Below are 26,789 nucleotides of genomic sequence, written 5' to 3' on the forward strand. Positions count from 1 at the left end.
GACCTAGAGTGATACATACACTAAAATCACGGCACAGTACACTGAACCGAAAACAGAATAACAACTCTCACAGCAATCAAAATGAAAGAATGATAGAAACAACAAAACTCAACCCTCAATAGTAATAAAAACTGAAGGGCAAGAGGATAGGATAACAATGAGAGACAAACTAAAAAAATCTTAACAACCAGAAAACTCAAAATAACCAAACCCCCCACACCATGACAGACACCCTGTCTTCTCTGGGCCAAAGCTCATTTAAATTGGATTGAGGCAAAGTGTAAAACTGTTTAAACACATCAAAATTTTAAATTGGTTTTGGAAAACATGAACACCACACCTCTGGACTACCGATGAGAAAAATTGTCCAGCCAGTTCAAAGACCTGCATCTCTGATGGTATATGGGTGCACTAGTGCCTATGCATAGATAGCATGTATATCTGGATATTGCATATTTCTGCAAGACAATGTAAAACTACAAACAGCATGGCTTTGCACTGAACTAGCCTGCAGTCCAGACATGTCACCAGTTGATTATTGGTGACATTATTGGATGATAGTTGCCCAGACTAATGAGCAACTATAATCCCATATTACACAAGAATGGGAGAGCATTCCTCTCCTGAAAGTCCATCCTCTTTTAATTGAGTAATTCAGTTCCTCAGTTACTCAATTAAAATGATGTTTTTATATTTTACAAATCTTTTTTTTTTTTTTGATACTTCACAAATCATTGATTGGAGGTATAAATGTTGTGTACAATCTTTTTTTAAAAAAAAAATTCTGTTTCAAAGGCACTGATTCAGTGCCTTTGAAACACAGTAAGCTGCAGCTGCCAGAGAGGCAGAGAGGTACTTAAAATCACAGCACATCTTCATCTTTCTGACCTCAAACAAAGGAAAGAAATGAGGAGATGGTCTTTCGCACAATTTTTGGCTCTTATGACACAATAGGGGCAATAAAAAGTTGCTCTTGAATGTTATGTCCCAGTTAAGAGTTTTATCCATTAAAACTCTGTTTTGAAACTGCGTAGACCCTTAACCTTTAATCTGCAGCTACATTTTCACAGAAATGTTTCATTTGAAACAAACGCAAATGAAAATTATTCATTACTTTTTATTCATGTCTATTTAGTATTCTGCTTTTGAAAATGTTTTCAAATCACCTTCTATTTTTACTCTTTTGGTATTCCAATTGCACAGCTGCAAAAGGCAGTAAATGTCAGAAAGACACAGCAGTGAATCAGCTGCTTTTTATGAAGCACGAGAAATATATATTATTTATTGCAGCAATCTTTGCACAGTTGTGTTACATTTCCCCTTAGACCTTATTCAAACAATAATTTATTCTCACTAACCACAACCTTTTCCAACAATTTGTTTTGTTGTACCTTACCAATACATTGGCCATAGTAAAAGGTTACAGGTGCAAAATTATAAAAAGTTTACATGACTATTACAAATATTTCAAGCTTCAAAAAAAGAATATTATATAAATGCTGTGACACGAAAAGGCACAGCATGGATTAAAGGCATACGTAGCTCACACTGCATGTGTTAATTAAGTTTAAAGAAAAATGTAATTTCAAACAAAACTTTAATGAATTTGGTCTCTGGAGTGGTTTGAGCTGTTTCATGCCTGCGTCCATACATTATAGATTGGTAATCTCTGAAGGTTTGGTGGCTTACAGTTTGTTCTTTGTAAAATTGATCATGCTCTTTGATTCTTTTGAACATGTGGTGCATGAAGGTCTCAGAGGACAAAGCAGTATTTATGATGATGGTGTTGCATGATAAAATTAATGATAAAAAATACAATTAAATGGAATAATCAGATTCATTATGCAGCAATAGACATGTTACCAAATAGTAATGATAATAATAATTGGTTGGTCTAATGGGCTTCTTTGAAAACACATTCTAGTTCTACAGTGTCTTTTATCTGCACACTTTATGTGAAAATTCAAGGAGAGTACGCTTACCTCTCATGATGGAACACTGTTTAGCTCTGGTTTTGCCATCTGTCTTTTGTTGCTGCTTCCTTTGTGTAATAAATTCCTACCTTGAGTATTTCCAACAAGTTAGAACCGAAGAAATGTGCTTTTGTTGCTTTTAACTTACAAAAAGGACACAAAGAGAGGTGAACAAGTCCAGAAACCAACTGCAGAAAAGCATGTTATAAATTTAAAGTTTCTAAATCTTTTATTTATATAATTCTGTCTTACCTCTTTTTACAATTGGATTAAAACAGCGTGCCTCCAGTGGTGTAGTGGTTAACACATTTGCTTGGCAAGGAAAGGGTTGCTGGTTTTAATCCCAACTGGAGACACAAATCCTCTTTAGGGCTTTTTCAGGAAGGGCAACTAGTGCATAACAACTAGTGCAAGCCCTACCGGCTGTCATGACCCCTTGGGGCAAGGGTGAAGCCGGAAGCAGCTTTTTCATACTAACATTAAATAACTGATGAAGCGATGAATGGTCGGGTAAAGACTTCCTGCTTTCTTATTGTCTCTACAAGTGCCCTTCATGGGCATAATACTTTAATTTAACACACAATGCTTTCCCCTACAAATGATCTGCTTAGTTACTGAGTGATATTACTAAAACCTACAATATCTGACGTTTTAGGGAAACTGATGGGCCTCATAGACGAGTGTTTGTTTGTTTTTTGGTGAAGTAAAATGCACCCAGTGCAATGCATGCAGAACTTCTTCCACACAGATAATTTACAATTTAAAGGTATCACAGAGAGGTGAGCTATGCATTGCTTGTTTTAAGTATTTTTGAAGGTCGCCTTGGCTACAGGGGCATCATGGTTGAACAGTGGTTAGTATGGTTGCCTCACAGTAAGGTCAATTCCACCATCCAGCCAGGGTCTGTCGAGTATGCATGTTCTCTTCAGGTACTCTGGGTTCCTCCCAAAGTCCAAAGATGATGATTCTTTATGGTTCTCTGTCTCTATGTGTTAGCCCTGTGACAGATTGGTGACCTGTCCAGGGTGTACCTTGCCACTTGCCCTAAGACAGCTGGGAGAGGCTCCAGCTCCCCTGTGACCCTGAATCGGATAAGTAGAAGAGAATGGATGTTGACAACAGGCAGAGAAACAGAATACAGCAGCATCAACCTTTAAATTCTGGGAGCTGTATCCTAGCACACACAACATTTTAATTCCCCTTGAGACTAACTTTAAATATTCTGCGTTTCACACTTGTCTCCATGACGATTTTATTGTCAGTGTAAAACTGCAGAACTGACAAGCCCATCATGGTTCTTTAAAGCTCCTTTGTTGCACCACATCCCTCCACCTTGTGGCACTGTGAGTCTTTGGTCACAACAGTGACACAGAGTGGAGCCCTGCAGTTCTCAGTAACACAGGATGGCTCCATGGGGACAGTGACACTGTTGAACAACTCACCTTACTCCAACAGATATCGATATCAAGTCAGACCTACTCGGATAGCAGCGAGTGGTGTTTAATGCTCATTTTTATATGGCAAGAATTACATGGAGTTAGTTTGATAACACTGATCATTTCAGCCTGTTGGTTCTTTTCTCTCCCTTTCTAAATTTTGTTTCAGAGATCACACTATTGTAGTTAATGGATTTTAGATTTTGGGCTTCCATGTAAACTGATGGGAATACCTTTTATGTTTAGCTGTCTAAGATAGGCAAATGTTGTTGATGCACACAGTTAAGTGACTATATTATGCTATGTTTTAGTATAATAATTTGTTACTGGGGATTCATATGTCTGTACTCTGCACTGATATTACACAGTTTTTGGGACAACCTGCACTTTTGGGGAAAGAATGAGCTCTCTCTTTTTCCCCTCTCACCCTTTTCTCTTTATTAAATCAGTATCAAAATCCTAACTGGCCTTCTTTTGCTTGATTATTTGGTTTAGCACAGACACACTTATTTCACTTTAAATGCTTCCCTTTTCCTGCCTCAGAAACCATGGCCCAACCTTTACTGTGACACTGGCCCACTCCATCTTGTGTGGGCAGCGTCTGCACCGCGTGCCATTTCATTTCCACATCCTAATGACCTGCTTTTAGTCCTTGACTGTAGAGATTTGCTCCCGTGGACTGTGTCCTAAACCTGTGCCTAGTTGACCTGCACACAACTCCAGGGATTAACCTTCACAGGAGAAGGGCTCAAAGTGAGAAAAGAGTCTTTCCATCCACTTTTTCTTTGCCATCTATTGCATCCAAGAAGGCACGAGTTCAAACAACCTTCAAATGGCCGAGCTAAAAATAACAGAAAACAGTTAGCAGTCGTCTCGCCTTGAATAAAAAAAGGTGTGGTGATTTCTGCTTCATTCTGACACAAAGAAAAGACATTAAACTTAAATGTAAATAATCTGTCTTGTATTGGATAGACATTATATAACGAATGCATTAACGTGTTAGGCAGTACGTAGGACATCGACATCTAGTCACGGGTGATATGTGTTTCTAAAATCTGTTTGTGGCAATTAAAAAGAAAATCTCACCTATTTTACATTCAGCAGAGGTCAAAATAATGTGATAGATACTTAAATCACTGCAGCCAACAAACAAAGAGGGTCATCTGCATTGCAGCAGAGTGCATTATTATGCTGATGAATTATGTATCCCAGAAAAAGCATTTAAACAGGGAAAATGTGGCCTGTAGATGTAACAAATCTTTAGATTTTAAACGAGCGAAATATGTTTTCCATCTTGAATGCATTTTCTTCATGCTCTTATCCAAGTCAGTTTTTCAAATATTATATTTTGTGTTATATTTTTTTCACAATATATAAACATAACAGGGAGCGGTCATTAAAAAAACTGAAAAATGACACACGGGACTCTGTCCTGTAATGTAACAGCTCCATAGGTTTGTGTTGTCGTGGCCAGTTTGAATTATTTTAGCTTCCAAATCTAATTACTGCCATACCCATGAGGCCCGTCCACCATTGTTATGGAGAAGACGCTGGTCACAGGAGCTAAAAGGAATGGCAGGAAATTGAAAATGTTTTGTTGTCACCATAGCTGTATAATTTAATGGCAAAGAAAGGCAAATGAGTTTATCTAAACCTGCTTGTACCTTTAGCAAAAAGAGAACCACATATTTTTTAACATAGTTATTCTTCTGACTGACTACTCAACCTGTGGTTTTCAATTGATTCAAGCCATAGAAATGTGACGCAACTATCATTCTCTATGGGAAGAATTGAAGTTGTCACATGAGTCAACAATAATTATTGTTGACTTTTAGAATTTTGTGGTGAAAAAATTCTAATTCTACTGTATTGGTGACATTTAGGTATATTAGGTATTAGGTATATTACAAGTATGTGGAGATTCTAAATGCCACATATCTTGACGCATGCTCAATCATCCAGGTAAGTAAATCCCAAAAGCTTGATTCTGTTCATCTGGACGTAGCGTTTTCAATGGGAGAAACGTTTCGTCTTTCGTCACCTTATAAACAGTACATTTGCATAATAGCTGAAACCAGCCCACTGAATGGGCTGTGAGGTCAGTTCCCTGTACTGTTTATAAGGCTGGGGAAACCTGCAGTCAGCTAAGACTGAAGAAGTCACTTGGATGAGTGACGAATCATTTCTCCCATTCAAAATGCTACGTCCAGATGAACAGAATCAACCTTTTCGGGTAAATGCCACATAGTTTGCATCCAAATAATGTTACATTTGACCTTTGACCTTACTTTTGCATTTCGCATCTGTCTTTTCTTTCAAAATGTTATATCTTTGAAGAAAGTATTGTCGAGTGAAAGAGAATGAGCTGTCTAGATACAGAAATACCGTAGTATAATCATATAATATAATAAATATCATATAATAGGCTAAAGTTATTCATGTCCTGTTATCTATGAATCAATACCTATTACCCATTACCTACTCCTACATAATGTTTACATAATACAATGCTATTCCCTTTAAAGGTGAATAGTACCCAGCGAGGGAGCTGCCTTGGTGGAGGTGTGCGCTCTCAGTGCTGTTTGTTGGTGCAGTGTTGAGCAGTGTAACAGCTCACACTTCTACCTGCTCACATTATGTTGGTAAAAAGAGCCAAAAGGCTGGACATAATTTCAGGGTTGAATTGCAGCCTGTTAATAACAAAAGTGTGGGGTTCAGTTTACTTCACTTTTAAGTACCGTTGAGAAAAACCAATAGAAATTTTGCATTTTCAAACTTTCATTTTTGACAAACTGCTCCATTTACAGCAATATGTTCGCATTCGCCCGTGGAACAAATCGTTAGGTTCTTTGATCTCAGCGTGATGGTTGTTATTGAGGGTTATGGCACTGTCGATATTTTTAACGCTGCTGCGCTTGTATGTGTGAATGTTTGTACGTAAGCCTTTCAGAGGTTTTTGGGAAAGAAGGATGTGTCCCAGGAGCTGGAAGAGGTCCACATGGAGTCTCGAGCTCAGGACAAACTACACACCGTCTCTGTCTTACAGCTGCTGAAGAGCCCAGCTGTTCGCTGGCAGCTCATAACTGTCATCATCACCATGGCCTGCTATCAGCTCTGTGGCCTCAATGCAGTAAGTTTTTGATTTACGTTACCTTTCTCAGATTTTGAGTGGAATCCGCTCCCTTTATGCTATTTCACAGTTCATTTGACTGTATTTATAGATCATTTATTATTCATTTAAATAGATTCAGATGCACCAAATCAATAATGCAAGCTCTGTGTAAATACTTCATTATAAGGACCCCACCCCAACACCATTCTGAAAGCAAACATTCAATATATCTTTAAAGATGCTCTGTCACTCTGAGAGTTACACCTAGACCTTGTTAATAAGTTTGGAGCCTTGGTCCTTCCCCAGGCAGGAAGGTGATAAGTGTTACCTCTTCTACTGGAGAGACTCCAACAGGAGAAATTGTCATTCTGCTCTATTCTGGCACTCTGGAGTACATTCCCAGTCGATTATGCTGTTTTCTGAGTTTTCTGATTTTGGCTTGAGCTAGAGAATATCGCAGTATACACCGATGACAAATTAAAGACAAAAAAAAGGAACAGAAAACGCACGAGTAAAGTGTTCGACCACCATGTGCTGCATGAGAAAAAGGCTTCGTGATTTCTATTTGAGGGATGGAACTGCTTTCTTTAAGTGACATACTGCCTCACTTGGGCTTTTGATGACATTGGAGAAAGTTCTGTTTAACACATCAGTCCAAAAATGGGTCAGTGTCATCTTGGAAGAGATGACCCCCCCATCAGGGCAGAATAAAAGACAATCAATCACAACTTTGTACTGATTTGCCCTACATTCCTAGCCTGCAAGGCGACAACTGGACCAAAGTGTGCCAGTAAAATTTTGTTACCTTACCTTACCTTGTTACTTAACCATTATGTGTGTCTGGTTTGGTAACAACTTCACCACTTAACCCACTGAGGTCTGTGCCTGTGCATTCACAAGTGTGATCCTTATATGTTTCATCACTTTTGAAGTCAAGTATTTTTTTCCTTTTTAAATCAAGTTTTAAATCTGTCCTTTGCTTAATTACATAGTTCTTCAACTGCATTTTGCTATAAAAGTTTAAAGAGAAGGTTCAAGTGTAAATACAGAGAAAAAAACAAGAGCGCTTGTGCACCGTTAACCTAATTAAAGTGACTCTAGGTTTATGTACAGCGCTGTGCAGGAGAACCAGTGGGTGTGGAGAAGTCGCTGTGAGTCACTATATTTTGTGCACTTTGTTGGCAGACTAAGATGCTTAGCCATCCTTCACCTGCTGTGCTGCACTGCACTCGAGTGTCAATGATTGGTATGTCTCTGAGCTGGCTTTATAAATGCCAAGAATAGTCCTTCACCTGGAGGAAAGTTGCTGCTAATTACGGCAGACTGAGAAAAACTTACTTTAAAATTGACTTCAGACATCAACACCAGTGACTGGCAACTGAAAAAGCACAACATTTACAAATTATGAACTATTATGAATGTGAAGTTTAAGCAAAACTCCAGTCCAAGAATAATTTGGTAATATCTCAGCAGCTGTTCAGGAGCAGTAAAAAGACAACTTTACACTAGAAATCACATTTAGAATTCACATACAATCCGCGTTTAACCCGCATTTGCTGCTCTGAACCTCCTAAGTGCTGCAGCCATGCTGACAACAGTGTCAATGTTTTCACCTTGTCAAATCTCATCATTTCTGACAGTCGTCTTAATGTTTTGTATTCTCTTTGTGTAACAATGGAACAAATAGTGCTGACCGTGGTAGGAGAGAGTTCAGAGCCAAATTATGCAAATGCAAAAAACTGGCAGTTTTTAAAACTCTAGATTGTATTTTCTCACTTCCCTTCCGTTTGTTTGCACTTACTCAGCCTTCTGTAAAACACTTTCAAATGTTTTAATGTCTTTCTTTGTGTTTTTAACAATATTAGTGCATGTGTTAGGCTGGTTGCATTTGAATGTTAAAAAATAGTCTAGTCCAGCTGCAGGATTTCATTTTCTTTAATTTCAGTCTCATCGTTCTAAATGTGATTAGAATATAGGCTAACTTTAGTGACATTGATAAAATTTGTGTGTAAGCTCTAAAGCGAACAGGATTGCTGAGTTTTGTGTAAAGATATATATAAATGAGTATGTTGTTGTTGTTGTGGAAACCAAGACCAATGGTACTTTTTAATTTTTTTAGATCTGGTATTATACCAATGGGATTCTTCGTGAAGCAGGCTTTACTGAGAGCATACTTCCCTACATCACACTGAGCACAGGTGCCATAGAGACTCTGGCTGCCATCATCTCAGTAAGTATGGCTACTTGATTTATTACTGTAAGTCAGCAACAGCTTTTGAGGTTTACTGTCAAGTACTGGGAGTTCAAAAATGAAAAACAAGCACAGACAGGCAAAAAAAAAGCTGAGTGGTCAATATAACAACCAAAAAGAAGAAGAAATAACTCACACGGAAGAGAACAACAAAAGGTGCTGTGGGGAACAAAGAGAAAGTCCTGTTAAAAATGATAGCGAATCCAAAAAGAAACCAAAACTCTGGCAGCAATGACCTGGGACCTGAGGTTAGTCAACATACAAACTGAGGGAGGGGACGAGACTCTGCATACACACACAGGACTAATGAGGTGCAGGTGGAAACAATTAGGAAGAGCAGACAATTATAAAGGCACACAAAGACAGGAAGTGGAGACATAAGATAAGATATTCTTGCAAACCGGAAAACCAAGAGTAATGAAAATTCAAACCCTTATCTAAGCCAGACACCATGACCCAGAAGCCCGCTCTGCTAATGAACAGTCACAAGGCACATTTTCTGTTTGATTGTATGCTTTGGTATGTTTGACAATTCTAGGTTTACACGGGTACGCGCTATGTGAGAGAGGTTCTCTTTTATTTTGTTAGCAGTGGATGATGCTTTTGTTGTAATTTACATTCCTGCACATGCAAACACACTCTGACCGGCCACTTTTTTAGGTGCAGGGTTCAGTGTATTGTGCATTCAGAGATCCTGTACTGCATACTGGGCTGTGACAGGTGGTTGTTTGAGTTACGGTTGCTTTGCTGTCAGGTCAGCACAGGCCGGCCATGCTCCTCTGACCTCTGGCATCAATAAGACATTTTTAACCAGAGAACTGAGGCCCACTGGATATTTTTCTCTTTTTTGTGGGAAATTCTCAGTAGATCTGCAGCTTCTGTCTGGCACAAACAACCATACCACATTCAAAGTCACTTAAATCGTCTTTCTTCTCCATTCTGATGCTCAGTTTGAACTTCAGCAAGTCGATGTCTTGATGCTATTGATACCATTTACATACCTAAATGCATTCAGCTCGAGCAGTAAAACAAGTGTATGTTATAAAGTGTGTGTGTGTGTTTGTGTAAAGTCAGTTCTATACATGTATATTGAACAACTACTAAATATTGTCATATTTATTGATTAAATATGACTCATGATCTCAGTGGATGAAATCAGGGTAGTGTCAAGGGCAAAGACAAAGATGCAGTAGTTGACAATCCTTTAACCAATCCTTTACTGTTACTATGTTAGCATATTCTAACATATTAGCAGCTCAGCTGTACTTGGAATGCTCTCAACCATGTCACTTCACTTGACATGCTTTTTAGTATTAACTCCTCTGGCAGTAAATCGCTTTCTAAATGATAGAGCAGGGAGCACTTTGTTTGGGAAACGGCTTAATGAAGTAATTAGTTTGTTGGAGCATCTCTCCTGGCAGCTTGTTGGGGAGTTGTTAGTATTTGACATCATGTGATGATTTACTTGCAATATTAACTTTGCATAATCACAGTTATGATCACATAAAGACATAAAACCCACTAATAAGACCATCTTACAGACATTCCACTGGAGACATGTTTCAGTCAGCAGCAAATGTTAGCGTAAAGCAGCATCAGTATACAGACATTATATTTTCAGGTTGTATGTCTGTCCCACACTGGAGGATTTACTAATTAGATTTTGGAGGTCAACAGTCAAAGCCACAGACACTTGTCAAAAACTCTAAACTTCAAAAAATTATTATGGTAAAACTTCTCAGAAATGTCAAGTAGGATACAATTATATTTTATGTACGAATATTATTCACAACTTTGAGATGCATGTTTTCCAGAGAAGACAAAGCAGTGTTTGATGTATTGGACTTACATTTGCCTCCTTGGTTCCCACGATAACTAACATAATTACTTGGATGAAAATCCTCTAAAGTCAGTGACTGCCTGAAGTAAAAGGCTCTACCAGGTCTTTGATGCAGCTCCCTTCAGTTTCTGCTTGTTTGTGGGTCTCTCTTCTTTCACGTTTGTCTTCAGTAGCTGAAAAGGATGCTCTATTGGGATGAGATCACATGACTGGCTTGGCCATTAATAATATCACATTTCTTTGCTTTGAGAATGTCTTGGGTTGCTTTTGCAGTATGCTTTGGCTCATTTGCACTGAGAAGCATTATTGATCAGTTATGGAGCTTTTGATATTTGTTTAGCTGTTTTTAGAAATAATGATGTCATCATGCACTTCATTTGTCATCTTTGGTCTTTCAGACCTTTTTTATGGTGTTGAGCCGGCCAATGCATTTGTTCTTTTTAAGAACATACCAGATTGTTGAATTTGCCACTCCTAAAGTTTTTGCTCTCTCACTCGCTTGCACTTTGCATCTTTTTGGACCTCATATTTAACGCGTTGAATCGACTTCTGATATGTTTGCTTCCATTGTCATGAAATAGGAAGGGAAAAGGTTTCACCTGGCCATGAAACTGCTTGTGCATCAGCCATCCTATTCATTTTAAACTTCTGAAAATGGTGACTTTGTATAAAAGTCAATATAACATTTAATATAAAATTTTTCTAAAAACCCTTGAATGAAAGCTGAAGGTCTGCACTTCAATCAGATCTTGTTTGTTTGATTTAAAATCCACTGTGTTGGTGTGCAGAGGCAAAATTACAAAATGTGTCATTGTCCAACAGTTTAGGGACCAAACAGTAAAACTATTTTGCTGCAGTAGCAGTGATTCATGATGATGAAGGTACGCTATCGATCGAGATAGCATAACCATGTGTTACCCAATTCGCACACACAGCACAATGACAGGGTAAAAATATTTGTTTTTTTTATGATTGATACAAGAGCTTTATTACTGTCTCCTGAACAGTAGGAGCTGATCTACAGAGCAATGCTCTCAGTTTCCCAGTGCAGGGTCCTGTTCTTACCTATGATCAGTCAGTCTTCTGGCCAGTAACCAAAGGTTATAAAGTTGGCCCAAAAAGAGTTTTCTTTTTGGGATCTGTGGACTCACTGACAGAGTAAGGAGCTTATACATAAAGATGGAGCTCACAACTGAACAGCTGCTACTTCACACTGAATGGGAATGCTAATGTGGTATAGACACTGGACTAGGACGCTACCTGAGTTTCCAAGGGAGGTATTCTGGGCATGCTGAACTGGGTGGAGACCACAAAGCAGATCAAGTTTGCATTATAGTGATTGTCTATCTTTTCTGGCACGGGAACACCCTGGGATCCCCAGGAATAGCTACAGGAAGTGGCCAAGGATTGGTCTAATTGCCGTTATCTTCCTGTTATTGAGATGAATTTGAAATGCCAAAAGAAATGAACTAAGTGATCAATCAAATTTTTGTTGAATGAGCTCTTTGGCCCCAAAAGGGCATTACATTTTTAGTTTAAACCAAATACTAATTACAAAAATGCACTGGGAAATGCAGTATGTCACCTCTCCATATTTAATGTTGTGAGATTGTTAATGCCCTGCGTGGGCTGCTATCTATTTCTGTGATTCCTGTCAGCATGAGCACATTAAAGATGATCTTTGATCTGCGGCAGTGAGGAGACCCCGCTGAGTGACTTAGCTGCCAGGTGACTGACTTCAAACACCAGCATGTACTCTTCAGATACCAGTTTTACCCCCAGCTCTGCAGTATCTCTTCATCAGGCGCTGCTAACTCACCTCCAGCTGCCTTTACTGAACACCACCCTTCTTATGTGGCTGACAATAATGATCATCTGGCTGTTTTGTTGCATGCACAACGTAGTCAGACATGATCCAAATGAAGCCAGCATCTGCTTCAGATTTATGACTGTGTATTAATCCAATAAATAACTTGTCATGAGTTGTGACTTTTCGGTAAGGCGTGACAGAATCCACACCTATCGTTAGCTGACATTTCACTCATACTGAAGCTCAACTTTTTACACCACAGACGTTATGTTATGTTATAGTCATAAACTGTAAAACCTTTAGAAGTATTTCAGTTGGTACTGTGATACAGTTATTAGCATCTAGAGGGTTCTGGGTTTGAACCCACTGACTGGCAGAGACCTTTATGTCTGGAGTTTGCATGTTCTCCCGGTGCCTCTGTGGGTTCTGTCTGGACACACATTCATTTTGTGTCTCCAAATTGGCTGTAAATTTGTGTTAGCTCTGCCATAGACTAGTGACCTGTTCAGGGTGTTCTCTGCCTCTGGCCCTGTGACAGATGGTTTAGGCTCCTGCCCACCTGTGTGCAATTGCATTGGAATTGGATAAGTGGTTATGAAAACGGATGGATGGACAATACTTCAAGCACTATCAGGCAAATGTAAATATACAAGCCTTTATTTGTACTCTGTAATAAATATAAGTAGCTGATGGAGCAAACTCAAGAACTTTACAGACATGTTTTAATCGCTGTTGGTGTTAAACATTGGCTGGATGTTCACAATAAGTTGACATGTATTAAGAAAGATGAATTTCAATTTTAACTTTGTGAGTTTCAGATATTTATGATTTTTGAATTAAAGTCTACACCTTACCTTTTCTTCAATTTAGGTAGGAAACATTTTAAAGTTAGAATTTAATCCCTGTATTTTACAATATATGCTTCGTAATATGAGAAATGAATGCACCTCATGATGTAGCTCTGACTTTCATCCATTAACAAAGCTTTTCCTTTTACATAAAGCTGCCCACACACAATTAATTTCTCATACATAGAGTTTTACATATGAAAAAGGCATGCGTTGCATGCTGGGACAGATCTCCTCCAAATCCCGGTCCTTGCCTGTAAACACTAAAATCTTCAAGAAAAGATTAGTTGCAGTTTGCTGTTAATGAGTTTTGGGAAGCCCAGGCATCAAGTGCACCCAGGAGAAATGTTCCTCATATTGCTTTATAGAAAAAAAAATCAGATTTGTTCAGTGGTTTGTTAAACATCACAATACTGCATTCTGAATTGCTTTCACCTATGCAGTACAATTCACTTTACACAGGAAAGGATACAGAGGTTTAAAATGAAAATGAGCTATTTATCATAAATGGCATTCCATTTCTTGTATGCCGTGCTTGTATTGCATCTTTTGCAATCACCAGCTAAAGTTTGGGATGTTAAAAATGACAACAATGCACTGTGACCACAAAACAAAACATTTTAAACTGAATTAATGACAAAGAGAAACTAACATATAACATACTAACTATTATGATTTAGATCAAATGACTTATGCAGAGCTGTTTGATTAGCAGTTGCCCTTTGACAGTGTCACTAGCTAATGCAATCCTTCTGTCCTCAGCTCATTAAGGCACTAGAATGCTTGTATTTGAGTATTTTTCTTCTTGAGCTATATATTAAAAAGCTCTTTTAATTCTCGATTTTTCCACCGACAGGGCACATGGCAAGATGGAAAGAATCTACCCAAAGATTACAGTGAAATAGTTTAGAGACAAAGGTCAATGTAGCTTAGGGAGGAACAAAAAGCACGCAAACAGACAAAACACAAACAAATTGAGAAAAGGTGCTCATCCAACCGAAAACACATGAGCTGGACATACAGAAAAGCCATGAAATAAATGAGGGGGCAACTTCAAGCAGTACAGATTGCAACAGATCTTATTTCCAGATGACAGAAAATGTAACCAACCTAGCTGGAACTCACTTGTCATGCATATCAGAAAAATTGTTTTTGGGCAGAAAGAAAAGTTTCCTTGCAGATCTGGCAAAAAGGCTTTGTAACATGTCACTAATATTACGAAAGGATCTATTTTAACCTAAACCATGTTTTTAGCTGCCTTTAGCTGCCTTCTGTTCTTACGTGCTGAAGCCTTTATGCTGGAAAGCCTAATTTCCAATTTAACAATTAATCAGCGTCTATCTGTTCCAGTCACTACAGTCAGTTCTGTAATATTCATCAGCTACTGATGGACTCTTCTCTTTTGCTCCTCATTCTAGATCTAAATGTATCATTAAGCATTTTTACAATAACATGTTAAGCTTTATTGAAATAAATTTGTTGTTCACAAACAAATCTACTGTAACTCCTTTAAGAAATCTATAATGAAGAAAGAAAGCGTGACAATATATGATTACTAAATGCAAAATGCTACCCACTGACCTCCTGCCATGTTTACTAGTGACCTACTGGGCAATCGCCCTTTCATTGTGGCAGACTTGTCACTATAAGGCTGGTTAACATACAAGAGCCGAGGACTGCATGCCAACCCGCATTATTTCACGCACATCTGGGCATGTCGTCACACATGTAACCCTTTGGCGAAACAAGCAAGTTAGCTTGAAATAGCAAAATGGGTCTTCTGGTAGTGATGAAGCATTTGAATCTACAATAAAAGATTCAAACAGTAAAATGTGGATTTACTTCTAGCTGAGATTTTTTTTTAATGATCAATAATTTTCAGTGTTTATACAGACAGAATGGCCGGTGGGTCCTTAAGCTGTGGCCAGTTGTCTTGAATGGCTCATCTGCTTTTTGATGTGATGAAGAGTGGCATGACGTTTTAATCCTGCCAACCGTGACAGCTGAAGTTTCCATTCTGACCTCTGTCAAGCCTGCCAAGAAGGAGTATATTAGGTTGTGTGTATTATGCTGTTAGAGCTGTCATTTAATCCTGTTTAATCAGTAGTTAAGTGTGTTATTTATAGGCACAAATACTCCTGACACAGAAACACATAATCATATTTGGTTTTGCTGCAAGTCATATGAAAATAAATGAATGTATTTATATCTCTCTATATAAATGTATCTTTTTTTAAAGCTAGGAGCTGTATGATTAAGTCATTCTCAGAGTTATTGAGACATTGCCATTAGCAAGAAGATCTTTTTATAAGTTTGGGAAGTTATTAAAACTGAGCATGACATGATGCAAAGCCACATTAAAGCAACAAAATAAAACTTAACTGTTCAAACTGCTTTATAGGAATGACACAATCAAAAAATTATGTCTGCCAGATCACGTCTGTGACAGTCATGACAAAAAGTGCACTGTCTTTCAATTCTAAGGTTTTACATGCAAAAATCATCTGGTCCTTATCAGATCTTAAGATGAATCACAAGATGTGACATATTATAGCATGACATTATTTATTTAATGAAAATTTCACAAAAAGTACACCTCATTTGATAGCTTGTAGAACCTAACCTCAGCAGCAGGACATTACAGAAAGTTTTCACATATGCAGCCATATAAAAAACACAATGGTAGTTTTGATTTTTGTGAAAGAGACGCTCTCATGACTAATTGAGTGATGTCACTGACTAGCCAATCTTTGGCATGCAGTCTGTTGATGTCACATTTTTGGATCACCTCGTATTGCTTGGAACCCTGGTGGAGTAGGTTCTAATAGAAAAGGGGCTTAAGTACACCCTTACTTCTTCCATGGGAATTAAGAAGGTAAGTAGCAGCTCTGTGCTGCTAATTAAATGTACTTGGTTAACTGATCATCAGTCAGCAAGTGTGAGCTCTGGAACATTTAGGTATATGTCAGTACAAGTATATGCAATGAAGAATGAATGAAGAAGCAATTTTTGCCGCCCATCAGTGTGGGAAGTGTCATAAGGCTGTTTTCATTAAGTGGAAAAGATTCAAGAACATTGCCAATTTTTCCAGGAGTGGATTCCCCAGCAAATTCACCCCCTGAAGCCACAGAAACCGAGGCTACGTCTCTAACTTTATAGGCCTCAGTTAGCATGTTGAATGTTAAAGTTCATGACAGTGCAATTAGAAAAAGACTGTTTGCAATGAGAAAGCTGGTTGCTATGTAATTTTTTCTCTACCAGCATGGCTTAAGTTTGCAAAATTGCATCTGTTTGGCCCTAATGCAGAGCTCCATGTGAAGCCAAAAAGAAATGCAGCATATCAGCACAAACACCTGACGCCAACTGTTAAGCATGATGATGGAAAGGTGTTTTGCAACCACACGACCTGGGCACATTGTTAAGTTGTTGAGGTGAACGTGAGCTCCTCTGTCTACCAAAAGTATGTGAGGCCATCTGTCCAACAGCTTAGGAGACCTTAAGAGAGCTATGCATAAACAAATACCCACAAACCTCAATGAATTTAAGCAACACTGTAAAGAAGAGTCAGCCAGAATTCACACCAAACCATGTGACGCTGATAAATTCATGCAGGCAGTGATTACTTCAAATTATTGCTGCCACAGGTTCTACAAGCTACTGAGTCATGGGGTGCACTTAATTTTTCACACATTATTTCTACATTGTGGCTTAAATATTCTTAAATAAATAATGACATTGTGAAATCTGTTGTGTTGCTGATCTGAGGAAGTTTATGACCTGGTAGGGACTAGATGATTTTTAAGTTGTCCTGATCTGTAAACCCCTAAAATGATCAGGGGGGGTACTTTCTTTATACCATCTTTGTACAGCACACAAAAGCTACAATAGACAAATGTGTGTTGTCACTTTGTGTCATATAAATATAAAATAAGGCTTATAAATATTCAGCTTCTCGCACCTTCAGAGGTCTTAATGAACTGGAGTTTTGCTGCTGTGTGCAAATCCGTGTGCCTCTGCAGTGTGGGTAGTACCTAAAAGATTAATAGTTGGTGCCTACAGGGACAAGTAGGGTATGGACACTGTATCTACACACATGTACACATACATCTTAAATGAATTGCAGTGCTTTTGGAGTCATTTCTAAATGAAGACTGATATATTCTGCAATATGCTAATAGGAAACTGCTTAAAAGAACAAAATTAAAGCCAATGTATTCTTGGAACATAAACAAAATCAGTTTCCTTGTTAAGAAAGCTCAGCACCTCCCCTACACCATACATAAACACCCGCTATCTTTGCCTCTCAGTCTCAACTCAGAAGCCCCTTGGTACGGGAACAAATATTGTACAAATAACAGTGACCTTTTTCCACAACGTCATGAAGTCCCACTGGTTTTAAGAGGTAAGAGCAGTGCCATGAATACTTTAATTCACACAGACTATGATGGAAGAAGGCCTGCAGCTGTGGCCTGCACTTGAATAGACCTCGATCTCATGGCTCATGCTGCATCCATAATCTAAAAGGACCTGGTCAAAGACCAACTGTGACAGAATCATTGATGAGCCACATGCAGTGTTATGGATGATGCCATCTGTATGTATGTTACTGTATATGTAGGCAGCACCTCAGACCATCCCTTTGTGATGGTAATTCCTGCATATAAGCCTTTGCTTCACAGAAGCAAATCACGGGGTGACCTGTGAAGTAAATCAGCATATCAGCAAGGACTAAGACTCAGGGTTTGAGGGATAGGACAAATTTGCAAAATGATGCCATCTAAATCAGTGATATGGTTACCCATGAGACCAGTAGGAGCCAATCAGAACTCATTTATCAGGAAAGTCAAATGTTCTTAAGGTCAGACAATGCAGAATCACTTTAAAGACTCTGGGAAGACCTGTGATTGTAATGACTTCTGGTCTTTCAGGACACATTTGATTTGGACCTTAATAAGGAGAGTCAACCTATGCAAAGCTGCAGTACCTTAAACCATACGTATTCGTGGGCTCAGATGTTGTGCTGACCAACTGGCAAATTCCCTTACAGATATGTCTGCCAACTTTTTAAGCCAGGACCATAACCCTCCCTCTGATAAATTGATGATCAGTGACCTTTAATGGCTTTACTAGACTTTACACTAGAACCATTAGCATTAACTATTTGTTTTTAATCTATCTCCTGCACTGATTAAGTAAAATAAAATTCCAGAGGACAGTACGTTACAAAAACAGGCTGCAATGAGCTCTGCCAATATAAAGAATTTGTCTCTAAATAATGAAAAGGTTTCAGCAAAGATATATCTCACTCTACATATAGCGTACACATATAATGTTCATATTTCATTTCATTTTATTTGATTATTGATATCGAAACTTGCTTGGCACAGTTGTTGTCGGGTTAGTTCTTTGTTGCACTGCAGCATGTGACAATGAAAAGCTACACTTTAGCTATTAGCAGTGACTCATTGTCATTTTACCTGAATCCTTGAATCTCTCTCTTCCTAATTATGTTCCTCCATTAATTTTCTTACCACATTAATTTCACCCTTCTCATCACTTTGCCTATTCTCCACAGCTGGTGCTAGCAGCTGCAGCCTCCTGTCACTTGTGAGGCCTGGTTATTAGTTGTTGCTGGTACTACTGTTCACGGTGCAGCTGCCGCGATAGCTAACATGTCCGTTAATTTGACACATTTTGCTTGTAGTTCCTTTTTATAGTTTTCTCTCAGCTTTCCAGCTCCACCTTCTCACCACTTCTTCCACACTAAAGCTTTTCTAGGCAGTGAAGGTAGGGGAGGGGCCGGTCATGTTATGAGATGTGATTGGGCAATTCAGTGTCAGTAATTAAAGTGAATGAATGGGTGAATGGGCTGCTTTCAGTGGTTGTACGGGCGGAGTGCAGTTAATTTTTTTTACAAATCATACAAGGAATGACAAGTTCTAATAGCCATAAACTTTATAATGGTGGACGTAGCTAACGCGATCCATTAACTTGTGAATTGTTAGTAATTTCTAGCTGTTAGTTATTAAACTTTTCCACTTTCTTCCTGTTAAAATTCAATTTTTCCTTTCCACTGTTGCAAAGTGCTCGCTCATGCAGGGTTGTCTAATTGTTGGGGTTTTCTTTGCGTTATTAAAGGGTTGTTGTTGTGATTTGGCGCTATATAAATTGAATTTTCACAGTCACCATTTTGGTTCAAAATATTAATGTGCATGTGATGAAATGGGCAGAATTAGAAACTGCTTGCTCATTGGTGACAGTCAATCTAACTGCCAACCATTGGCATGTGGATCCTAGATCTATAAATTGGATAAAATTAACTCCGCAGCAAAAATGATAAACAAAACCCTGTTGTTTATTATGCTGTCTTTTCTCCAGGGCTTGGTGATAGAACGAATTGGCAGGAAGCCCCTTCTCATATTTGGTTTCTTTTCCATGGCCGTGTTCTTCAGCCTACTCACAGTTTTTCTTAATTTCCAGGTAAGCCACACTTCCTGTCCTTTATACTAAACATACAATATCTGAAGAGGCAACATAAAAATGTATTCTGAGAAAACATGGATTTTAACACAGTTGCAAATCTCAAACTTGGAAATTCTATAAATATACATATATTTATATAAAAAAAATGCACTTTTAGTATGAATTATTTTTTTGCATCATAAAATCTTGAACTGTAATTACTTACTAGCAAAACTTTTACAATGCAAAAAATGTAAATACCTCACAGTACAGCAGCTGTAATATATGACAAAATACTGATTATGTCATGTGCTCTCTCTGATTCCTTTCAGGATAGAGTGTCATGGATGCCCTACCTCAGTTACGTCTGCATACTCGCTGTGATTGCCTCCTTTTGCTCTGGACCAGGTAAAACTACTCATATATTCTGTTTCGATCAAAGTAAACACCCTGCAAGCAGATTAGCTCAATAATCTGTGTCTGTAATTCAGTGAAGTACTGTACCTGTTGTATAATCAATGTGACTTTCCCCAACTCCGGCCTGGAATGATTGGCACTGCAAAATAAGCTCCTGTCATATATTAGCATACTAAAAAAGGAGCCATGCAATATACAGTGTATGTCATCGTCTTGCAAATGTGGCAGTGTCCACGGCAGGTCTTGTGCAAGTTTGAGTTTAAGTTTCAAGGTGAAGCTATTCCCGTCATCACACATGCTCATCCTTGTACAGTAATAATATCTCCAGGGAGCATTCGCCCAGTAAAGTGTCTCAGTGTCTTCAGAACGAGACTGAAATTGCAGAGTAGGAGAAAATCAAAAACCTGACACGCACACAACAGTGAGTGAAGCACATTTTATTGTTTTATTTTTTTCATACCAGACAAAGTTCTTTAATAAAGAGGAAGAAAATAAGACATACTTATGCTGAGACACAGACATAACGCACATAACAACACCATTAGAGTCACTCAATGCCTTTTTAAGGTGCATTTTTGAGGTAATCACTGAGGAAAGGAAGATTGTTTGACTGCACAGTGATGATTTAAAGCCTATTGAAACAAATGAAGCTTCCCACTACTGATGACTGGTGAATGGCTTGAGGGTGGGGGTGGGGATTCACCAGAGGGATGACCCCAGAAGTGATGTGAGCCTTCCAGTGGATAAATGAGCAGCCACACCTCCTCTTAAGTCACTTCACCATGGAAACCATGGCCCAGATATTTCAAAAACAAAGATTATATTTCTCTATAAGAGCAGAGGGAGATTTTCCTTTTTGATAATGACAAAAGGCAGAGCTGTAGCGTTTATTTTTGTTTATTGTTTATTTTCTCTTTTAAGCTTCTCTTTTCATTGAATTATAATTTTATTTCTTCAAATATATGAATTTTTCCTTAATCTTGGAATCTTTGAATCTTGAAAGCCTTCTTTCTTGTCAGTCTCTTAAAGCTGCTTTCTTGGTATTGTTTGTTATATCTTTCTCAAATATTTCTTTGAGTTGTACTTAGAGAACAAAAACTACACCTTTTTTAAAAATGAATCTTTTATTCAAATCTTTCTTTTTCTGATCCGATTGTCCCGGATGAGCTATTAACTTTCCAAATTTGGTTGTGTTTCACTTCACTTCATTTTTAGTTTTCTGTATTTTAGCACTATGAACTGGTATTTGAAATATAATCAGTGCAGCTATCACAGTTGCAACAGGTTCACAGATTTGTTTCTTTAACCAAAATAATGTCTTTGCTCATAAGAAATCATCAGGTACAGATTTGATTTAGTCCTTTTTTGCATTGTTATGTAGGTGTATCTTGTGCTTTTGTAGCATCTTGTATGAAGCTCACCTGGACTGTAGTTTAGTTTAGTCGTTATCGCTCTCTCACCCGGTCCTTTTTGTGATTCTGCTAAACAGAGCAATAAAAGAGATAAATAATCTCTCTGTGCTTCTTCATATGACTGTCGCAGACAGTTATCCAGCTTTCACAGTGTCAGCATAACATTCACAACATGCAGGAATGACACACTTGGGGCGCTTGTACAGTACTTGTTAGGGTTTAGTGGTGTGATGGGATATTTTAAAGGAAGCTGAATGAGCCTCAGACAGCACAGTTCCCCAGTGTGAGATCAGGGGAGTGACTTTATTGGATTCCCTGTTTGCACTGTCCTAGAAAGTGCTGTCACAAGGACTAATAGCCAATTTGGCATAGGTTTCAGTTTCTTCACTGTGTCTCAGGGCTCACCTTTAGAAGAACAAAATTTGGCAGACATATTTGATGGCTTTTAAGTTCACTTCCATCACTCATGGAGATTTTTATAGACGACATTAGAATAGATTAAAACTGTGATCCGTGGAAGGTTAATTTACTGCTAGCAGTTGCCCTCTGCAGCAGTTTTGTTAAATGGGAGAATGCAACAGAATAGACTGAACTGGTTTTGTAGCAGTACACTCAAACAATACTGTGTCACCCTTTGTGTTATGTGAAGGCTGTGTGCACGCAGGAGTGGTAGTAGGAGGACCCAATGTGCAGACACTCGGAGGCGGAAAGTAACTCAAACTCAGACACAAACACAGACACAGAGAAACACAGGGCTTAAATACACAGAGGGAGCAATCAGGGAATGAGTAACAGGAGGGAAACACAGCTGGGGCAAATAAGGCCTAACCAAACAGGGGTAGCAAAACCAGATACATTAACATAAGACATGGACCTTCAAAATAAAACAGGAAACAACACAGACTGAACTAAAGACACAGACTCACACGCAGGCACTGCAACAGAGGGAACCGAGACGTAAACCATAAGACAGAACACAGACCAAGAAACCAAAGACTAGAAATGATAAATAATATAATAAACTCAAACCTCTGGGTCAACGACCCAGGCATCCTAACACTTTGGTTTTTACAGTCCACCACATAAATAATTATATTATTTTGTCAATTGAATATTGGTATGTTTTATCGTTTAAAATAGTGACGTATCTAAAACAATAGCTCAGCGCTGGTTTAGTTAATGCTCTGTAATAATATAATGTTTTCATAGTGTGGTTGCTTATGGAACTAAAGCATATTCTCTCAACTGGATATTAGTGCTGTCAAATAGAAAAAGATAGACTGGAAGATGGAAAAAGAGCAAAGTGTTAAATTGCAGTCAAGTGAAAATGTTAATTACATTTATAAGTTATAATGTAAGTAACATTTTTAATTATAACCAGTTGTTTATTAATGCTAAACTCACATGAAATCTGGCCAAGCATGTATCCATATGGCACCACTGCAGTAAATTACTGGCATCCAATAAAATCGATGTAACAGGAGGTCATCAATTAAAGAAAGGAAAGGACGAAGCTTCGATTAGCTCGCATCAAATTATTACCACTGCTCTGTGTGACAGCATTCTTCATTTTACAGCATTTAAAATGTTTCTTTAGGGTAACTTATAAAAATTAATTAGCTGTAATTACTGTATATGGCAGCAAAATTAAGACATACAGAGATAATAAAATGATATCCAATCCAATCCAACTTTATTTATATAGCACTTTTAAAAACAACAAAGTTGACCAAAGTGCTTTCCAATAATAAAACAGAGATAGCAGTTAAAAACCATACATTACGCATACAATGAAATCAATAAACAAAATAAATATATAATTGAAAAAGAAGATAAAAATAAATCAGTGTATATATTAAATATTAAAACATGAGTAAAATAAACAATAAGATATACAATGAATAAGATTAACAAAGTAAAAAGATTAAGAATGACCAACAGCTGACTAAAAACTGACTACAAACTGACTCTGATAATACTCCTAAAAAGCCTTTGAAAAAAAGTGTGTTTTTAAAAGTGATTTAAACATTTCAAGTGTTGGGGCCAACCTAATATGGAGGGGCAGTTTGTTCCATAGTTTGGGGGCCACAACAGCGAAAGCTCGGTCCCCCCGGTGTTTCAGTCTCGACATGGGGACAGCAAGGAGTGACTGGTCAGATGATCTGAGAGACCTTTGTGGAGTGTATTGGTGTAAAAGGTCTGACAGGTCAGAAGGAGCCAGGCCATTTAAGACTTTAAAAGCAAGCAATAAAATTTTAAAATGAATTCTAAAATGGACAGGCAACCAGTGTAAGGAGGCAAGAACAGGGGTAATGTGCTCATGTTTGCGTGTCCCTGTCAGCAGGCGAGCAGCAGCATTCTGGACCATTTGCAAGCGTGATAGTGAAGCCTGATCAATACCAATATAAAGTCCATTACAATAATCAAGGCGAGTGGTCACAAATGCGTGCAAAACTCTCTCCAAGTCACAAAAAGAAATAAAAGGTTTTACTTTAGAGAGCTGCCTCAACTGAAAAAAGCTTTTTCTCACCACTGTATTTACTTGTTTGTCCATTTTAAGAGCTGTGTCAAATTTTACTCCAAGGTTGGTGACAATTGATTTGACACACGATGTAAGAGGACCCAAGTCAGATGGAGGGACACCAGGTCCATTCGGCCCAAATATAATGACTTCAGTCTTCTTTTCATTAAAGTTTAAAAAATTCAGAGCCAGCCATGCTCTGATATCCTTAAGACATTCTAAAATAGGCCTGAGGGGGTTAAGGTCATTGTGTTTCAGCGGTAGATAAATTTGACAATCATCTGCATAAAAATGAAATGAGACTTTATGTTTTTTAATAATATGGCCAAGGGGAAGTAAATAAATACTAAAAAGAAGGGGCCCAAGGATGGATCCTTGAGGTACACCACATGGGAGGGGGGCGGAAGATGAATGAAATTTACCAAGTGAGACAGAAAAACTTCTATCAGAGAGGTATGACTTAAACCACTCCAAGGCAGTGCCTCTAATTCCAACATGATGTTCTAGACGATAAATCAAAATATTGTGATCTACTGTATCAAAAGCTGCTGTGAGATCCAAAAGCACAAGTAAGACAGACTTCCCAGAGTCAGCAGTTAGTAAGATATCATTAAAAACTCTCAAAAGTGCAGTCTCTGTGCTGTGAAGTGCTTTAAAACCAGATTGAAATACCTCAAAAATGTTTTGACTCTCTAAAAAAGTCTGCAGCTGTGAGCACACTTCTTTTTCTAAAATTTTAGAAACAAAAGGAAGCTTTGAAATAGGTCTGAAATTACTCAACAAAGAGGCATCCAAGCCAGGGGGTTTCAGCAGAGGCTGGACCACTGCCTGTTTAAAAATTACAGGTACATGGCCTAAAGTCAGGCTGCTGTTTATAAGCCTTTGAATATAAGGTCCAATAGTGCCCCAAACTTCTTTAAAAAAGCGAGGGGGAAGAACATCACTGGGAGAGCCAGACTTGATTTGGGTGACAATTTTACCCAGTTTAAATAGAGACACAGGTTCAAAATGGCTAAAAATTGCTAAAGGCGTAAAAATAACAGAAGGGTCATAAGAAGGGGGTAAAATATGTGCTCTAATAGATAAAATCTTCTCCACAAAGAAATTTAAAAAAGCTTCACAAGTTTCAGCAGAAGCTTCTGTACAGTTGGATTGGGGAGGGTTAAGAACAGAGCTTAAAATACTAAATAAAACACGGGGCTTATGGCAGTTGTCATTAATAACACCTGCAAAATAGGCGGATTTCTGGTTCTTGACAATTTTCTGATATTTATGCCAGCTATCTCTTAAGATATCATAAGACACTTGTAGCTTGTCTTTTTCCCATTTGCGTTCTGCTTTTCTGCATTCTCTTCGAGCAGCCTGAGTGATGTCGTTCAGCCATGGCTCAGTCTTCAATTTGTTATGTGTCAGTATATAATACACAATTATCTTGTCCTTACCAAACTTAAAATTATTCAGTGACAAACTCACACGAACAGCAACACGAGACACGTATTACACTGTTTCATTAAGTGTCTAATAAAAACTAAGCCACAATGCAGAGTGTGTGAAAATACAAATATACCACATGATTGTTACTGTAGAACCACCTTTAGCAGCAATAAGCTGAAGTAATCATTTTCTGTATGAATTTCATCCGTCTCTCATTGGTCAACTGTTCTTTACAGTGTTGTTTCAATTCATTCAGGTTTATCCTGTTCCATGACTCAAAAGTCTTGTTGTTTTTATGTTGTCTCGATACATAAAACCTTAGATCTGTAAGAAGGCCTACTTTCTTTTTATTGTGATTGTGTTGCTCTATGAATTTGGCATTTTGTCCTCAAACTTTATAATAATACCTGAACAATACAGGTGATAGTTAAATATTTGATTCTGGCTTCTTTTTATCAACAATAACTGTAACGTTGTGACTTCGGCTTCTGTTTATTTTCAGGAAAAAAAAGAGGACAGGACAACAACAAAATGTGCAGATTCAGCCTGAACTGAAACTAAGTAACAGATTTTACAAAGTCCTCCAACACCTGCTCATTACAGCAAACACATATGTCCTCACACCTTGTTTGGTACAAACTACTGAATGTGCTGTTTTTGACATGTACGGCACGTATTACTTCTAATAGGGACAGACAGCTGTCGAAGCTTCATGAAGAAAAAATATTATGCAGATTTTTCACACGTAGACAGATGTTCAGATGATTGACAGGTGAAACTGCTGTCTGTTGAGCAAATGCATTCTTGTGGTGTACACTGGAGCTGTTGTGGAGCATCCTTGATGCAGATATGTCTAGTCAAGATTTACTGGGTCTTTTCATAGCTGCAGGCTGTATATTGAATCACTGTATAGGTTCATGAAGCTAATGATTTTTTGTAGCTGTCCCTATGGTGACAGCTGCACAAACTATACAGCGATTATACATTGAAGTGCTAGGGTACTGAAATAGAAGCATTCGCGTACTGCAGTATAGCTCCACAACACTCCTTTTTTAAATTTCTTCTAGCAGGCTGACACTCTCACCTCAACTGGAAATTGTTGATTCTCTTTTTGTCGCCCATGTTGAGTGTTGACCCCGTGTCAGAACCCACTGCTGAGCTGTTTCTAAACCCATTTAACTGTGCCTCCTATTTTTGTAAATGAATAATACTGCATAGTCTATAACAAACTTCCCGTTACGCCGCATCACATCACTCCTTCCATTCCTACACT

General features: G+C 38.2%; 1 protein-coding gene across 5 annotated transcripts in view; it reads left to right on the forward strand.

The window, feature by feature from the left end:
• slc2a9l2 (solute carrier family 2 member 9, like 2) overlaps positions 1–26,789 on the forward strand; it is a 90,475-nt gene that overhangs the window by 35,543 nt on the left and 28,143 nt on the right. For all 5 annotated transcript variants that reach the window (XM_003442766.5, XM_025907411.1, XM_025907412.1 and 2 more), the window contains 4 exons: positions 6,352–6,539; positions 8,641–8,751; positions 19,649–19,750; positions 20,065–20,140. In XM_003442766.5, the coding sequence (XP_003442814.1) occupies positions 6,352–6,539; positions 8,641–8,751; positions 19,649–19,750; positions 20,065–20,140 (477 nt within the window). The remainder of the gene's footprint in view (positions 1–6,351; positions 6,540–8,640; positions 8,752–19,648; positions 19,751–20,064; positions 20,141–26,789) is intronic.

The sequence above is a fragment of the Oreochromis niloticus genome, linkage group LG5 (genome assembly GCF_001858045.2).
Source record: "Oreochromis niloticus isolate F11D_XX linkage group LG5, O_niloticus_UMD_NMBU, whole genome shotgun sequence".
Lineage (NCBI taxonomy): Eukaryota > Metazoa > Chordata > Actinopteri > Cichliformes > Cichlidae > Oreochromis > Oreochromis niloticus.